This window comes from Echinococcus granulosus (genome assembly GCF_000524195.1).
Source record: "Echinococcus granulosus chromosome Unknown EG_S00001, whole genome shotgun sequence".
Taxonomy (NCBI): Eukaryota; Metazoa; Platyhelminthes; class Cestoda; order Cyclophyllidea; family Taeniidae; genus Echinococcus; species Echinococcus granulosus.
The window spans coordinates 1,567,065-1,585,849 of record NW_020170381.1 but is presented as its reverse complement, the minus strand read 5'-3'; the positions used below and the strand labels follow the sequence as shown (position 1 = coordinate 1,585,849).

Genomic DNA, 18,785 nt, shown 5'->3' with positions numbered 1-18,785 from the left:
CGCAGCAATACATATGACCAACCTCAGTGACTCTTATTCTCAACTTACTCATGTCACCGTCAACGAAAGGAAAGAAATTCGGAAGTTACTGGTTGAGTACACGAGTATAGTCTCATGTCAAAAGGTTAATCTTGGAAGAACAAGCACTGTGAAACAAGAGCATGCCGTCTCGCCTGGTGAGTGAGACTCCCTCAAAATTGCCAAAAAGGATTCCCCTACCCCACGTAAATCATCTATTGGGCTCCCTACACGAGTCGAAGTGGTTGGCATTCTGGCTTTAGAATAGGTATATTAGTCAGTGGAGATAGCAGAAATAAATAGAAGGAAGGCAGACGATACAGCAGCCATATTTTCCAAAACTTTACGCACGCTACTTTGATTGAATCATTCCCGTAATAATCTATGCTATGCCTAGATGCCATCCCTGCCTTCAGTAGAGATATTCGGGAATAGAATGCTAATCTAGAGTCTACGTTAGATCACATACACGACCGGGTTTATCGTTGACCCCAAAAAATAACAGTTTCCAGAGCATTCAATTAAACTTTTGGGACATTCTGTCTCGTCAGAGCAAGGGAGGATCCCATCAACACCACTCAATCAGACAGGATTTCGTAGTTTCCTAGGCTCGGCAGGCTACTACAGGTGTCTTTTGTTAAAGGTCCGCTGCATAAACCCAGAGAAAGGTATTTCAAGTGTGAGATAGAGTACAATAAAGCCTTCAAACCACTGAAACAAATGCTCTGCTCCAAAGTGATTCTAGCATTGACTAGTTTTGAAACAGGTGCCTCGCTATCCATCCTAGACACCAATGCTAATGATGCAGCTGCAGGTGGTGTACTCCATCAAATTGATGACGAAGGTTGGGACAAAGCCGTCGCTTCCGGAAATACCAAATTCAATAAACAGATGGGACAGAAAAGTGCAACCCAATGTAAACTGATTGGACAATTCAGACATTACCCGATAAAGAAAAGCTCATAGTGGGAACAAATCATCAGGCATTGACCCGGTTGAGAACAACAGGAGGGATAGACCACTCGGTAGCGCGTTGGCACGTAAAACCTGTAGCATTACGATCTCACAATAGCGTACAGCAAAGAAACGGCAAGATAAGATCCAGATGCCTCATTTTCAAAACCAGATGTCTTGTAAATCAGCTACGCTTCCGTCAATGCCGTATTTTTGAGCGAGCCAAGTAAATACCAGTGGAGGAACCCGCAAAATACCGTTCGTGCCAAGGCTCTAATGGTGCATGAGAGATTTCTTACATCCTCTTACAAGCCAACGACAAAAGAGGCGACCTCATCAGGCAAGGTGGCCTAACCTATATGGTAGGAGTAGTCGAAACTATCGCCAGGGCATGAAGTCGTAATAGTTATTTACAAAGATCGAACTGGAACATTTAGATGCTTAGTAGTCCCCAGCCCCGTTAGTGAAAACGGACGCAAGTATTCACAAATAACACGAGGATACAAGCAATTGAGCCGTGTAGGGGAAACGAAAGTACTAGATGACTCGGGCAAAAAGTATTGGTGGTCTTCGCTTACCCAGAATGTACTTGATTTCTGCCGCACTTGCGCTGCCTGCAGCAGATTCAAAGGGCCTTACTTCACAGTGGTTCTACTATTTCAAATTACGCCCACAGGGGAGAGTAGGCATCGGCATCGTGGACCCTCGACAGGCCACAAAAAGAGGCTATTATTCTATCCTCGTAAAGATAGACCGTTTTACTAAAGTAGCTGAAGTAAAACCAATGAAGACTTAAGGCACTGCAGCGCTCACGTCCGTTTTCTTCAATCGTCGGATTCCTCAACGGGGAGTTCCCGAAAAGGTGCCTGGCGATCAAAGTGCCAAATTCGAGGGCTTACTTTTTACAGAACTATGTGAAACCATCTGGATCTCTATAACCACGTACTACACTTGGTCATCCCCAGGGCAATAGACAGATAGGAAGAACGAATCACACACCATTTGGACTGTTGAAGGTTTTTAGTAAGCATATCCAACTGCAGAATTGGAATTTGCGCCTGGGACGGTGCCTTCTTGTGTATAGTTCTATAGTCCATGTGTTTACCAGCGTTTTACCGTTCAAAATGCTCACAGGCTGCGAACTGAGAATGCCAGTTTATACTTCCTTACCCAACGTGAATGTAGCAACCCATAATGTTCAGGGGGGTGAGACAAGTTTTCAACCTCGCGCTTAAGTACTTGTGCCCGTCATGGCAATCACACCCAACCCGTTCCGCCTCTTGAAATACGTGGCAAGTTTTACCACCCTTGGAGCGAAGATGTATTTCGAGCAACAAAGGTAATCTTAGTACCAAATTACGTAACCTACACCATATAGCTCCGTATACAATCAATAACATTCCACCACAATAAAATGTAGCCTTATAAATGCAATGTAATGGTTATTTGACTCTCGGTTTTGGTGAAGAGCCACTTTTAAATTGGCTATTGTACCGCACTGGGGGGCTGGTCTTCGGACCATACCAGTAGCCCAAATACCTTCTGTATGCCATGTATACATATATATGTTCTGCTCGATTCTTATGTCTTCTTTCGTCTTCGGGGAAGTCTCGGGACGCTGCATAAAGGGACACCCCCAGCTAAATACGAAGATGAGGTCTACGTTCCAACTGGTGAAAGCTCATTTAAAATAACGCATAAAGAAACAAGTTTTAGAGGGTGCACATTTGTTTGAAATTGCTGTAACACCTCTGGTCTTGCCTAAAGTTAGAAGAGGTCATTAAATTACAACAAAAAATGTATTTTAGATGTGTAGAAGGGATGAGAAACTACTGTCTTGGCCTAGAGGCCATGCCGCCCAGCAGAAGTACAGTGCGGGACATTGAGTGCCCCATAATCAAAATGAAGGGTTCAATAAAAAAGTAAAGCATCACAACGCCTTTAGGTGAAGCGCTTATACCCTCCTTGTGAGTGAGGAAACAGACACCGATCCTCCATAAACCTTGGAAACACAAACTGATCGACGCAAAGCAGGACATGTGTTCCCCCACCTAGCCTTCTTGTTTTAAATGTTTAAAGCCACAGGTTGGAGAGGGAAAAGTTGAACTAGTTAAGTAAATGTATACATATGCTAGTCTTACATTTCCCCAACTGGGTATTATCGCACCGATGTAAAAGTTTGCCCTTCCATTGTAATTTTTACTCAGGTCCGTCTTTAATTTGCCATATTTCGTTGAAAAAGTGGCCGCTTTAAATACCACTCATGAGTTGAATGATTCTCATAATTTTAAACACATATTAGCCTATCAAATGCTAGCTTCGAAGCCATGACAGATGTTCACCCATACTTACGTTGACCCAGGTGTGAACAAGGGACAGTCCGTATCTTTTAGGGCAATGAATCCCCAATCACGAGCCCCGAGTGTCCTTTCCTTTGGTAAGTGCCTCTCCTCTGAAAGCTAAAAATTAATACGTAGCACGGTGCTGAGGAAAAAGCACGTATATAGCCTAGACCTTCTTTCGGCTGATTTGTATTCGAAGGGTTATCTATTAGACATGTTCAATTGGTCACACGTTCCTTTGAAGCTTCGTTATTTCTATCACTTCCACTTTCGACATTTTTGCGCATTCCATAACTTAGCCTCTACCCCTGCAATAGTGTGAGTAATTGTAATACTACCACATCGTAGCTTATGCAATACGTGCGTATCTCGTTCCTCAATACTTCCTCAGTTCCTCTTGTTGTTTTGTATGAACCACAAAGAATAGTTTCCGATAGATTTTTCGAAACCGCGTAGCATGTGAACTGGGCTTCTTTCTCAAATTAGTTGTCTGCTTCTTGAAAGATGTGCTTTATCAAAACCGCTTATTTTTGTCGATATTTTGTCAGAAAATCCTAGAATCTTCACCACTTTGCCAGGAGATATTTGGTATTTCATATTGTTTTCTGCCTTTCATTTATAAGATTAAATCCAGTTTTCCATTTCTGAAATGAGACTAGTTTAAAACCTGGGATGTGGGCATCTTAACCATAATCTCAGTAAAACTTTCACCCATATACTGTATCCACATAGGTCGAATGCATGAGGGGGCAGGTCTTTTCGGCAATCTCAGTGGGTCCTTGGTGCAAAAGAGCCTCTTTCCACCCAAATCATCTGCTTTGTCGCATTGCCTTTTTGGATTTTCTTTCAATGCGTCTAAAACAAAAACGGACAATAACGTTTCCCCATCTGAACCTACATTTGAAGTTGAACAAAGAGTTTCGTCAAATGCTGACCGATTGCCTTCTGAAAAGTCATCTGAAAGAAACTTTTATTCTGGACTATGGGTTTCGAGTGGCAATGGAATGCAGCAAACTGGTCTGTTTTCCACTTCGACAACGCAAGCACCTGCTAAGGATGTTTTGGTTTCACAAAATTTGTCGTTCGGAATCAAAAAACCTCTGGACCTTCCGAACATTCCCCCTGAATCTTTAAACTTACTTACTAAACGGAGCGACTTAGGAATATTCCAGTTACCAAATAAGTTTTATCAGACCGCGTGTTCAAGCAATAAGAAGCAAGCTTCACAAACTGAGCAGGTTGAACAACAAATTTCTCACTCTACCACGCCGATGATGGCCAAGTTGAATTGTGTATCACTCGGTCAAAATCAAGAGGTAAGTCTTTGAAGGGTTTTTGCAAAATTTGGTGAAATTGTGAATATCATCTCTTAGTCCTCTGTTTCCACTGCCTCGATTGTATTCCCCAATCTTGTAAGTTACCGCCCGTCAGTAAAACTAAAACTGTTCGCTTATAGATTGCTGCACAGAAAGCAAAATTGGTAGCGGAGGGATTAATTCCTGGTTTTGCGGAACCTTATGAAGAGTGTTCGTATCGAAAGAATGAACCAACGTCCTCTTTGCCCTTTCAGGACTCTACCTCCCCCCCTAGTTTCTTCTCGGTTAGTAAGTTTTCATGTTTATCCTCTCCTATAATCTTCGTTTTCACTTCATCCACGTACTCCAATGCTAACAAAGTGAATTTGTTAATCCCCGTAGAATAACGCAATGAAAGATACCGCAGGTCCTGGTACAGGCGCAGCGTTGACAGTGCAGGAGCGATTGGCAGTACTAGAGGCAAGCGATAAGGCGGAGCACGAACGCAGGCAGTCGACCTGCAGCCATCCAGATCTCACAAACAAGTTACCTAGCAATCAGTCCATTATCGTAGGAACCTGTCCAGATATGTGCCCAGAGACTGAGAGGTATGTTCAGCACTACTGCTTCTGCTTGTGTGGTGCATTCCACGAGACCAGGATCCTTTTTGAAGAGAACTCGGGTCCTCATTGGTTTTGTGGTACTTTTAATATTATCAGCGCAGTTTTTCCTAGTTGGACCATGGCTCCCATTCAAAATAATTGAATAGGTCCAGCGTCTTCTATTTTAGCAACATTTAATTGAATTATTATTCAGCCCTGTCTCGGCATTTGAACCTTTACTATGAGTCACTTGGTTGGAAATTTCCGTTGCTGGCGAATCTTTTTGTTAGTTGAAATTAACCTATTTAGAATTGTGCATGTGCGTGCATTCTGTGTTAATGTTTGTTTGGTTGTTGGATTCCTATGATACTGCGAAATCCTAAAGCTCTATTCGGATGTTACATCATCAAAACCACGTTCGTCATCGATAAACACAAAATAATTGACTTCCCAACACGCCTCCTGAATGCCAGTAGTTAATGGTGCTGTACCACAAAACATTTAAAATTTTCCGCAAAATTTCCATTCATGCCGTTTTGGACCCGCCTTTCATAAAAGCTATTTGCTGAATTCGGTACCTTTGCGCAACTTTCCAACAGGTACTTGCGGGAATTGCGTCAACGCGTCTCGGTGTTCGAGTGTCAGAGCGGCGGGTCGTCTTCAGCTCCCTGGCAAATGGACCACACACGAGCGGTGAAGGACTACAGCCGCTCGGCCGCCGATCAGGCCGAACCGCTGCCTTGGGAACTTCGGCCTCCGGAGGTCTTGCAGCGAACCATGAACTACCTGCTATCCGCTATTGCAGACCGTCCGGAAATCGACACCACTGGGAACCTCTGGAAACCTTGGTAAGTTCTCTTTCACTGATGTGGGCTTCATCGTTTTTGTAGTCAAGTTGCATTTTAGATCACCAATCCTCTCCTTCCTCTAATCGTTGTAGGTATGAATTTTTGTGGACAAGAACACGTGCCATCCGTAAAGATATCACTCAGCAGCGCTTGTGTTCACCGGCTATCGTGTCAATTGTGGAGAAGATTACTCGCTTCCATATTTTCTGTGCAGCGCGTCTGGTGGACCAATCTATGGACGCGTTCGATCCTCGAATCAACTCCGAGAATCTCACTCAATGTCTCCAAACACTGAAGGAGCTCTACGGGGACCTCCAAGGGGCTCCAGCTGACTTGTGCCCTTGTGAACCGGAATTCCGTGCCTACATGATACTCATGAAACTCAATGACTGCTCCGTGCTAGAGTGAGTTCTGTTCTACTTCATCCCCATCCAAAAATTTCCTTGATGATACTCAACCGGCGCTCTGAATGTGGGAAGTTGCAACGGTAAACCTATCGCAAAAATTGAGCTCAGTTTACATTCGAGATACAATTTTGTAGTTCAAATGTAGCCCTGTTGGTTTAGCTCTATCTTCTTGCTAAGCTTCACGCTTCATTATTTGAGGTGGTTGTCTTAGATTCATTCAAGGCACTGTAGTTCAAGGTAGTAACTTAATCTCACTGCCCTAAACGTACGATGAAGGCAGAGCATAGAATCAGGTAGCAAAATAGTCCAAGAAACCGCGTTTACTCATTGTCTTGGTTCTAATGATGCAGTGATTACACAAAGGCAAGCAGAAAAGTTAACCAGTAGGTGATCCAGTCCCACAGGATTCAATGATAGCATCAGTAGAGGCAACAGTGGAGATTTGAGGATTGCTTTGTAATGAAGGCAACAGTAGTTGCAACAGCAGTGACAAACATTCAAAAAGGAGGAAAAGGAACAAAATTGCACAAAAATGAGCACCAATTCCTAATAGTAACTTACACTGTTTGTACGCAGCGAGGTGCAGAAGTTTCCTGATGCTCTGCGCAAGTCGAAAGAAGTGCAATTTGCGATTGCGGTGCACTCGGCCGTGGCGGAACACAACCATGTGCGTTTCTTCCGTTTGGTCCGCGCGGCGGACTGTTTGACCGCCTGCCTCCTCCACCGCTACTTCAGCCAGGTTCGCTCCCACGCCCTATTAGCCCTCTCTGCCGCCTTCTGCAGACATCCAAGACACGAAGTCACGGTGCGTTCCTCCACCTCATTCCTCCTCTCTGTTTGTGTGCGATGAATTGCTGCTGTTATTTGGCCCTAGGCGGATTAAACTGTCTTGTTTCATTATAGTTTTTTTTTCTGCACAGTTTCCACTAGCCACATTCGTGAATCAATTGGGATTTGAGTCGCGAAAGGACGCACAGGCCTTCTGCGAGCACTGGAATCTCCATGTATCCGGCGACAATTTAATTTTTAAGCGACATTCACTACCTCGTGAGCCAGAGCTCGCGTGGCAAGAGAGAAGGGCATTTAATGTGGGTCTTTTTGCGCCTTCTTCCAGCTCGCTACGGAGCCATTCTTTAGCTAGTAACTCCTCTTTTCTCCCCCGCGCGTCAGCTGATTGAGGGTAAGCGTTTGGGACGAAGCCTCGCGGATCTCTTCAATGGTGGTCCAATTGATCCCTCCTATGCTAAACCTGGACCAGTTCACTCCTCCTTTGATAGCGGAGGCCACCTCCTTTCCGTGCAGGAGATTCAGGAATCGCCTTACTATCCGTCATTATCCACACTCACAGGACTTTCCCTTTCGATGGACAAACTGAAGTCTTCTTCAGTGCTAGCTGGTGGAACAAACACTGGAGATTCTTCTAATCTCCACCTCGAACAACCCGCCTTTAAACTTGACTCGATGTTTGTGGGCCCTTCTGAGCCCATATTTTCCGATGAGGCTAAGTCGGAGGCGTCGATGGCTATTTTTAACGAGGTGTTGAACGGCGAGATTCGAAGAGTTTTGACGATGGATTTGAGGGAGACCAAAGCGGCAGAGAGTATGGCTGATGAACTAATTGAAGAAACCATTAAATCAAATTTAACGCAAGTGGGTTCTGTTTACGTAATGCTTACACCAGTTCATATCTGCCTCACCTATTAGTTTTCTTTGCATGCCGTCCAGATCGTGGAGGAAGAGATCACCCTTCGCCTAGGTTTTTTATCATCTCTTGTCGAAGAAATTGCGGAGAGTATTATCCGAACCTTTGTGAATAATTCGCTGCGCGAGGTCGTCTCCGATGTCATTAGCGAGAGTGTTGTCTCGGTGAGCACTTACTCCAGCCTTCGTCGTTAATTATAAGGAATTTCAAGCATTTTTGGCAAAAGAGCGTTAATAGCTATTATCGTAGATAATAGGAGTTCTGGCAATTTGTATTTCCTCTTAACGATTGCAACATCTGGGAATCTCGAAATTCCCTGAACATTGTTCTTCACCGATTGATTTTGTCACGGTGGATCCATAAATGCATGGACCTTTAAAACATTCCCAAAATGTCTTGATTTTCATTCAATTTGCATAAATTTGCCAAGTATTGTATTTCTTCCACTGAATTCAAGAAATTCCTTGCGCTGATTTTGCTTACTTTACTCTTATAATTCCAATGATTTCATCAAACAAAGGGGTGCATGCGCAATCTCGTAAGCCACTGGAAGACAATATGTAGAGTTCCTTTTTAAGTAAACTTTATCCTTTCGAGTACGCTCCTTTAGAAAAATATTTACAATTACAAAAACCTCCTAGGCCATCTCTGGTGACATTTTGATGGAAGCTTTGAGTGAATTCGCATTACGAGTGCTGAAGAAGACTCGCTCGGAGCATTTGAACATGCGACGATTGTTGAAACGCACCTTCTCTTCCTGGAAGGCGATCTGTCTGGAAGAGCAGCGGCGCGACGTCCCCACCCGCGACTTCATTCGCTCCATCCCCGCTGCTCCGCCGCCCCATTTGTGGCTCGGCGACTTCAGCGTAGAGGAACTTTGCAGCCCCCGGCGCGCCTGGCTCCGGGCCTTCCCGGAAAGGGAGAATTATGCTCTTAAACGGGCCCGACTCTGTTCCTCCTCTTCCGCGGTAAGCCTCCGCCCCTGCCGCGCCACTCGTGGCATGACTCATCGCCTTGTAAATGATTTACAGCAGTAGTGGGTTGTCATTCTCCACAAGACTGTCTCCAAAGTAGGCCGATTGTTTGGGTCGCGTATGCTGCCTTATTATCGGACGCATGTATCTTATCCACTCTTGTGGCGCCCAAACTCTTCAATAATCAATAGCTCCAGTTGTGCCTTAGTTACCGAAATATCTCTGGTTAAAGTAACCTCCTCTCAGTTGACGGTTTTTATCACTCCACACTTCAACCCAAAACCAACATGATAACTCTGTGTTCTTTAATTTGTTTGCCATAAAGACATTCACATCTACTGCATTTTCATCTAAGGCTATGCCCAATTTTTTGTGCTGTACATGAGTGACGTAGAAACTAATCCTCAAAAAGAAAACAATATTGTAGAGCACCAAGTTGACTTGATTGCTCTACCACGCTTGAATCTTTTTGTTTTAAGACTTCAATAAATGCGTCTCGTGTATTGCTAATTTTTCCAATATAATGACCAGGGCTTAGGATCATGCCACATTTTCCGGATTTCGGAATTGTCGCTTTTCCAGTTTTTGTGCTGTTAAATGCCGCTTCATTATACCCATCGAATTTGCAGCTAAAACTTGGGCAGCGCGTTTTTTTTCTTTTATCTATTTCAGACCGATGCTAATCTTGCATACCGACCCCTTGGTCCCATTCATGGCCTTTCCCATGAAGCCTGCATTGGTGTCATTGTTTCCACTGCAGCCCACTTTTTTTCTCGATGGCTCTGCAACAAACTTAGAAACCACACAAACTTTACTCTTCTCCCCTCTGTGGACTATCTCACGGGGACAGAAGTTGGACTCATCGTCATTGGCGACGGTCCCTCACATCTCGAGATCCCGCAGCTTCGTCTCCTCCCCTCGGAGCTCGGAAAGTCCGCTGAACACTCTGATACTGTGGAGAGCATTGTATTTCCTCCGCCGATTGATGGAAATGCCACAATGGCCTATTGTTGGAACACTCTTCTCCAAACTGGTCTTCAGTGGCTGGTGAAGAAGGTGGCGGTTGTCTCAGGCGACGGCGACGGCAGTGGTGGAACTATGGCGAAGACCGAGAACTCAGCCACTCTCCAACCCTTATTTCCGCAATCCTCAACTCTGGTAGAGCTTGTATCGAGCCGCGTTCAGGCAGCCTTCCTAACACCTCTGCTGGTCTTGATCGGCCATTGGACTGAACAAGGACTTACTCATCCCGTGAGCTGCAATAGTTGCCCCTCTGTGCCCTTATCTTCATCATTGCCGTACATATGCTCTAACTGCTCCTAGTTAACTTCGGCTAGGTTTGTATTGTTCATTCATTCATTCTGATGGCAAACCGATTTATTGATGAAACTTACAACTAATAAATGACTCTGGTCTGAAGTACTCTGTAAAATGAAGAACGTCCAAATCGGGGCGTTAATCACCAAGACGACTTGAACAGCTTCGACTTTCATTAGAGACCACTTTTTTCTTTCCAGGATCCCCACTACCTTCTAACCGCCTACAATCAGATCCTGGACCCGCTGCCAAGATCCATCTGCACAAGTCTTGTAATCTCTCCGCTACCTGAACCTCTTCCACCCAACATATCCTGGCATGAAGCCGTGGATAGGTGGCACTCCTTTCTCCTTACTCTGCGATTTCCGGAGAATTTAGCCGCCTCTTGTGAACTCTCCCCGAATTTCTGTGAACGGTGGAGACGAGTCAGCGCTCTACTGATTCCCTGGGGTCCCCTTTGTATTCGGCTAGTACGCGCCAGGTTGGATACGGTGCTGGATGATGATGGTCAATCAGTATCCGCGAGCACCACGATTGAGGTGGTCCCGGCAGCAGCGCGTGCCCTCGACCAGTTAGGTCCTCAATTCTCTGTTGCCTCCATCGTACGTGAGTTCAAGTTCCGTCCACCCAAGGTGCAGCCAGCTGACGGCGATTGGCAACCACGAGAGCCTTCCGCCTCCTCGGACGCCGTAGCCCAGCAACTACAAGAGCTGGATGCGAAAATTGCGAAGCTTTCAAATGATGTCCGGCTGATCCTCAAGTGACTTCTACTTCCCTTGTACTCTTGCCTACCGTTTTTTTACGAACTGCTTTACGGCTGAAGATTTTATGTCAACATATCACTTTTACACTGCTTAGGCGTGAGTTCTTTTCTTACCTACAACAGTTGATACAGGTGTAAAGATAGGTTATTTACCAGTTTGAAGGGTGCTTTTATGATGCCATCCCATATCAACGTATTAATTGCCTCTGGTCCACAACTTCCTCACTCAACACTATTCGGGTCTTCTCCACGACGAATTTTCTCGCTTGAGTATTCCAAAAGCAAGCCTTATCGCATGGAAGATCAGTCACGGTGGGGGGAATTCAAGCTTGGCCATAACTCTAAAGTAGGTACTACTATGCTTACGTCAGATCACATAAAGTTTGCAACGTTTATGTTAATCGTTCAAAGCCTTTCATTTTGGTGACACAACACTCCACTCCGCAAAAAGCCATGAGACCCTAAACGAACGCAAACGCCCTAGGACAATCCTGTGAAGTGCTGTTTTAAGTTGTAACCAAAGTGCAATAATGCGTGCAAGGTTGTCCTGCCACTGTCCGAGAAGAGCTCTTTGCAAAATACCGTGTCTCTAGTGAAATCTGCCTGCACGCAGTACTTCAGGCAAGTGCAATACGCCGGGTTTGTCAGCTAAGTCCAGCGAGTAGCCAAAGATGGCAACCCCGTGAACTGCTTTCTGCCGTCTCTGCACACAGAGATCAGGTTTTAGTTAACCAATATGGGTGAATCCTTGGGGGGAATTGTAAAACTGTATTGCTGCTATCAATTTTAAATGGTCCAAACAACGGAAAAATTAATATACAAACAGGGATGAATGCAAGACAATAAAAAGAACAAGTTAGCTAGCTAAAAGGGCGCTTGCGTATGAACCAAAAGGGTGAAAAAGTGAGTGAGTAGAAGGATGAAGGTGTCCACTTAAACTGCAGCGCTTAACATGATGCGAATTGAGTTATACGAAATTGAGCAATTTGGCTGGGACCTGAAATGGAAGGGGAAGGTACACTTGCGTATGCAGCACATTAAAAATTTAAAACAGTCAAGCTAGAGAAAAAAATTGCCAAACTATTACAATCACGGTGGCATGGTAATGTGACTAAAATGCATAGCGAACAATGAGCAAGGAGCAACTATTGTTTAGACTATAAACCAAATGAAAGAAACATAAAACACTGAAGCATGTCGATAATTGGTACTTGGGTACGCGTGAGAAAGGGGGTTTGGACATCCTTCGATCTCAAATTACTGCAAACTAGCAAAACACTGAATTGAAAACCTTTGGTTATTTTTCAAAGACTGCGTAAGCCCACATAATCATAGAAACGAAACATGTAACACAAACTTAGAGAGTGTTCTGATGCAGAGATGGCGATCCAAGTAAGATGGGCACGTACACCATTATTGTTGGTGGAGGTGGCGGTGGAGGGAGTGGTGCTGGAGACGTCCCTGATGACGGCCCCCGGTGGTGGAGGGGTCTGCAGCGAGGTAACGGAGGCCGAGACAGAGGAGAGAGACGCGAAGCGAACGGAGGTCTGCAGAGGCGAGCTGGAGCGACGCGAGCGCCTACTCCACCGATAGGGCGAGCATCGAGAAGTATCTTTATCTTCTTGCCTTTTCTTTGCCTCCGGCCTCAAGGGTTCTTTAGCGTTGTGACGAATATCCTCAAGGAGCGTGATTGGTAAGAGGAACAGCTTGTCATTCAGCTCAATCAGCCGAGTTGCGAGCAAAATAGCCTCTTGACAGCCCTTTTTGAAATTATTAGAGTCCTGCACAGAAGTGATTTGTGGAAGCAATTAACATACTGTTTGACCAAAATATCATTTGATCAAGTTAAGGAATCATGGTTAAATTTGGAAAAAGATGGTACCGCTATTAGTCGGGCAATTATGTTCATTCAAGAGATTTTCCACGAAATCAACAATTAATTTCCACTACTGTTAAGCTTGATTTACTAATTTACGAAATCGCCAGGAAATTACAATCAGCATTTAAGAGTACGGCTTGCTAAACTTTAAATACCAGCAAGTCTAACATGAAGAATCGGTATGTCTAGATTGCTTGTAAATGACATGAATCACAATTCTCGCCGTGAAATTTACTAACTTTCGCGCGAATAATTCTTGGTAGATCTATCCACATCTACAACCAATACAGAGAAGGTGAGCTGCGTTTCGCGAATCCTATTACACGGCCTAGAGACCGTTCAAATTGCCTTGAGTAGTATGAGCGGTATTGGACCCTACCTTGCAATGGGGATCGTTAATAGCCTCGCCAAACACAGAAGGCACAAAGATAGGTCCAAAAACCGTGCCGAGGGCAACACCAGTCATGCGGTTCTGCATTACGTGCTCCAGCACGAGCCCCAGCAACCGCAACAGTTGCTTCAACAAAGACCGGTTCACAGCGGGCAGCAGCTGAACCAGGAGACGCAGAGACTTCACCTGTTTGCCGTAAGCAAGCAAATCCATTGGAGACATATCCTCCCTTCCTCCTCCACCACCTGCCTCACATCCCCACAGACCTTGAGAAAAATAACAAATAACAAGCATTATGAATAGACAAAACTGGTTTGCTTGTTCAAGTTTGTTAGTAGGCTAACATACAGTTGCTGTGGCAACGTAACAAGACCTCGGTAACACGTCTCGAGATATCAACACATGGTCAGACCAAGACAAAACTCAGCATATGGCTATGGATCACCACTGCTTAGTTGTTAGGTTGAAGATCTACTTGTGAAGTGCCGTATCTTCCCAGAAGAACAGAATATTTGAAATTTTAACCTTCCAACGTTGCATATCAGGATGTCCACACCTCTTGCACGAATGAAAAAGGAAAAAACCTTGCCCACAGCACAGTGACGACCACGAAGACCGTTTAAATGAATGTGTGTTGATTACTCATTCACGGTTTTGTTAATGAGCCTAGCAAAAATGCCTTTACGAAAAAGATGTCTGAGAGTTGTTTGGCTTTAATGGTAGTAGCCATCTGACACGTCTGACTGTTGAAACAGCCCTTGCTGTAAACATGGTACGAAACAGTTTAAGATATTATTTGTATGATACCCTTATTTAACACGACGTCTACTATTACGCGAAGATAACTGACTGAGAAGACGTTTTGATTCCGATCTACGAGCAAGAATTCCTTATCTCACTTTCAGGATAACAGTTTGTGATCTAACTGAGCGCAAAATGCATTAAGAATGGCCATAGCATTAAGCGGTTGAAGCTCAAAGCAGACGCAGTTATAAGGAATCTTGAGTGAGAAGTGAAATGTTGGTGTCCTCATCAAAACAGATGCGTACGTGCGGCTTCAAGGAAGAGTGGCGTCAGTGCAGAGGTGAGAAGAGGTTGAGTCAGGTGACTGATGATAGACTTCAGTGCTCCCGCGAGTTCATGGGGAGAGAAATCGGTCCAGGCAAAAGTCGTGCAATCGAAATCTGGGTGAAGAAGGGCTTCAGTGACTGTGCGCTGTTGGGTCAGGCTTCCGGTTTTGCGGAACACGCCCTCTGCTTGAAATCCTGAGAGAAAAAACATCACGATGAGGCGGTTACAGTCCTCCTGTAAATCAGTTTTGCTCCTGCTTACCACGAGTATTTTCCAGCATTGTCATGAGGTAAATAAGTTTCTCCAGAAGGCCAGGAGTGAGCGGTAGAGACTGAAGACCACCTTAAAGGAGTAACAAAGTAGTGGCCAGCTGAGCTAAACTGTACACACGGTAAGTGGAAAACACGTTGTAACACGTAGAGTGAAGCACTGAGTTCGTTACAGCACAAAATACGCCCATTCATAGGATCATCTACGCTAAACAGACCACAAAACAAACCACGACTGGGGAGTGCCTATCAAGCTTATGTCTACCTGAAGTAACTACCAATCTAAAAAGCTCCTACATGTTTTGACAAAATGCCTTTTGTCTTAAAACTCGCAGAGCGACCTCCCACTTAACTGTTCATCAAAATTAAACCGGTTTGCACATTCGATGCCCTAGGAATTTCGATTGTGTACTGCCTTTTAAACAAACAGGGATCCTTAAGAGGATTACACGCTTTTTGACATGAACCTTTAGTCGCAACGTGCCCTACTGGTGAGCGCTCTGTTAAGAGATCTGTGTAAGCAGATGTTGAAGCATCACACAACTGCTCATGAAGTGACGGTCTCCTCAGTAAACGCTACATCAACTAAGACGCCCGAATCGCGTACGCGCATGGATGGGGGCAGCAAGAGGTAGCGGGATGTCATAAAATTGGGAGGAAGTCATCAACGTAATTTAAACAAGTAAAAAACCGATAAAGGGAACGTCTTCAGGGAGCCGGTGATTTTTGACAGTAAGGGAAAGTAAGTCTCAATGAATACCCTAAACAAATCCACCAGGTTATACGACAAATAGCTGTTTTAGACTCTAGTGGCTTCGTATAAGGATTTGAGAATGAACCTATTATAGCCTAGAATTCGAGGAATGAAAGACTGGATGAAAAGATATGCATGCTCCAACCCAGCTCGTTGTTCACACTTCGATGGGAAAAATGAGGATGCCAAGTAGGCAAAAGAAGGAGGCTTAACATATCGCAATTGTCAAGTGACAATTGAGATTTCTGCGTAAAGCAGCATTGTGAACAGTCGCTAACTATTCATTACACCAAGGTAAAACTAGAATATACGTTTACAGAAATCTTACCTCTGTTATGACGTCGCGAACGCGAAAACATCTGCCCAGCGGAGAGCACATTACCGATTCGATCAGAGCTATTAAACTCGTGGAATAAGTCCAAAGGGACGTCAATCGCGAAGGACAAATGCAGGAAGCAGATTGACCTAAATTTCCCAGGACATCGGATGCGAAAATCGTTGATCTCTGGCGTCTCCTGCACAGCCTCCAGCAGTCGCTGACCATAGTCAGAACATACAGCGGAAGCCTGATTTTCTTTGCCTACCAGCATTCCCGCGGCAAACACATTCCCAGGCTCGTTCAGCATAAAATACGTCCAATTCGATCGATTCTAACACAGTACAGCAGGTTTCTGGCGCTTGGTACCACCTGACCAATCAGAACCGCATAGCATACTCAGAGTGCTGAGGCCGCTTTGATTGGTTGCTTATCTGGTGTGCGCATAGGATTGGTGGATGGGTCAGTTAATGCAAAAAGCACAAAGGACGGGTTTTGTACAGTTGCCTTGCGACCTGGAAGCTGATATCGGATTTTGTACTGTGATGGTGATGTAGTCGTCGGCTTAAACCTGGTAATACGAAAATTAAGTTCTATTTGGACAAATGGTTGCATTTGCTGCGTCACTAAATATTTTCCAGCCAAGTAGATGACAGTACATTAAATCTTTCAATCAAGTTGTTACTGTGTTGCATTTAGCAATTTCTTTATAAACGGTTCACTAAGCTTGCTTAAAACCGTCAGAAGTTCATCATCAGAAGTACTCAAGCTCACAATTACCAACGGCCAAATGTCGTGTGGATTCATCTGACTGCGATTCAAACAGAATATCCTCTGTGCAGTAATCGCACGAATTTCAGAGCACTGTAGACAGCTTGACACACATCCAACTAGTTATTCCAAAAACAAGTAATTAGTCATACTTGGTTGATAGGTTAAACTTTGTTCCCTCAAGTTTTACCCACCTAGGGACTTTAATATAAGCCAATACTACAACCTTCCAATTTCCTAAAACTGCCTTCAAATACAAGCCCATTCACCATCATTAATTGATATTTGCTTTTGCAATGAAGAGGGAGAGAAGCCACACAGAATGCGGGCTTGAGTCCCTCCCCTTCTAGGACCCAACGTGCGCCCCACGAGACCGAGCATCCCCTCTTCCATGAACGGACCTCTGCACGCACGCACGCACGCAAGCACGCATACACAATGGCGGTTGACGTGGCGGCTGACGGGGGCGCGGGTGAACATTCGTGCGCATATGCATGCGCAAGAATATCGAGGGATTATGCATTCTTTGGCCTGGGTTGGGTGGAGAACAACTAGTTCCGGCACCAAGCATATGTGCATACATATGCAGTGCAGGAAACACAAGCTTTGTTGCAGATGATAAATTGAGTCATTAAGCGCTCTTAGCCTCGGCCGAATGAATGTATAGGTGATATTTTGGCTATTGGAATCGATGTTTATCCCTTACAAGGTCTTATTGTAGTGATAGTGGTATCACTCAACTCAATGCTCGCATTTTCCAGGTCTGCATAGGACAATGGAGACTGACTAACAAATGTGCCCACGGGTTTCATTAAAGGCTTATGGTAAGTCAGGAGGTCTAGATGGAACTAAGTAACTTGTTTTACGACTAGGAATGAAAGAATCTTCGTTGATATTCATGGTGACCAGTCAAGAGTGGGGGCTAACAAAATGCAATGCGAACTGGAATTTGGCCAAATTTTTTGAGCATAGATTGTCTAATAAATTCAAGTGGTTTGCAAGTCTTTGCTTGTGCATCAAATGAAAGTAAAATCACTTACTGTTTCATACAAATAACCATGAGACCCACCCTAATCACTTAGTTAAAAATTTCAAATACCTCTATTCACATCCAATTTGTCTTTTACACTAAACACTTCCTATTTTTCTGATGGGAGATTGCTGACCCCCAAGGAAACAGACAGGGCTCGGAGACAAACTAATTACGCCACGGATAGAAACATTTAAACTAAGGGAGTGCAGAAATAGGACTTTAATGCCGTACTGCCACTACGGTTGGGCATATTCGTAGGGTGGTCCCTGGGGTAATGTTAAAGACAGTGTCAACAAATGAATAGATGGACAAAGAAACTAAAATTAGGGGGAGGGCTAAGAAACAATGCATGTTTCGGTTAAAAAAGCTGAACATTAGTTACTCATCACACAGTCATTTCATTAAGACCGGGAATATGGCATTCCAAAGGGAAGTAGAATGGATGGACCACGGAATGAAATGTAAATAAAGTAGAATTTGGGAAGTACAATGCTTAGTTTATTCATCAGTTGTCAAAATCTGTTGGTGAGATGGAGGATGTCACTCGATGTTCGTGAGGTTGAGTACGCTTATGTTGGTATGTTTTCGTGGTATAGCTGCATGCTGATGTTCGGGTGCTGTGCTGAGAGTGTGTAATGGGTGCCTCGTTAATGCATAAAGTAAACAACTTTGGACTTAGTTAATGACTCGCTCTGCTATGAATCGACTACGATCAAATTCATGGTACACTTTGACGGGGACGTTTATCTTGGTAATAAAAACATAGTCCCAAAAGTAGACGACACGTGAATACATAAACAAAATGCAAAGCTGCCGTACGTGCATTTAACAAAATGAAGATGCATTAAGATGATTTTTATTCAGAAAGATATCGTATCTTGATGCCCAAAAGTACACAGAAAGTTTAAGAGCCATTGGAACACATTAATGCGCTTTAAGATACACCTGACAACTCGAATGACAGTTTCGCCATTACTTAGCATGAGGATGGCAATGCTTTCTATGACTTGACAAAAGCCAAGGTGCAGAGTGAATGGGTCCACCGAGTAAGGGTATCGAGGTAGGTGACAATGAAAGAG

At 44.3% G+C, this 18,785-nt stretch overlaps 2 protein-coding genes across 2 annotated transcripts; one reads left to right on the top strand and one right to left on the bottom strand. All coding sequences in view use genetic code 11, as the record gives it.

Moving 5' to 3' along the window:
- Positions 1-3,369: 3,369 nt before the first annotated feature.
- On the top strand, positions 3,370-11,223 carry EGR_00184 (MCM3-associated protein; the record flags this gene model as incomplete). The annotated part of the gene is made up of 13 exons (XM_024489433.1): positions 3,370-3,409; positions 4,047-4,630; positions 4,771-4,914; positions 5,012-5,217; positions 5,811-6,059; positions 6,152-6,463; positions 7,043-7,271; positions 7,387-7,554; positions 7,637-8,116; positions 8,192-8,332; positions 8,810-9,184; positions 9,815-10,393; positions 10,660-11,223. 13 exons carry the CDS (start codon positions 3,370-3,372, stop codon positions 11,221-11,223), a joined length of 4,071 nt encoding a protein of 1,356 aa, XP_024356111.1.
- A 588-nt stretch (positions 11,224-11,811) lies between these two features.
- Positions 11,812-16,212, bottom strand: EGR_00183 (WW domain-containing protein tag-325; the record flags this gene model as incomplete). Its single annotated transcript, XM_024489432.1, has 6 exons — positions 11,812-11,925; positions 12,632-13,003; positions 13,481-13,758; positions 14,542-14,757; positions 14,825-14,905; positions 15,915-16,212. 6 exons carry the CDS (start codon positions 16,210-16,212, stop codon positions 11,812-11,814), a joined length of 1,359 nt encoding a protein of 452 aa, XP_024356110.1.
- Between the last annotated feature and the right edge of the window lie 2,573 nt (positions 16,213-18,785).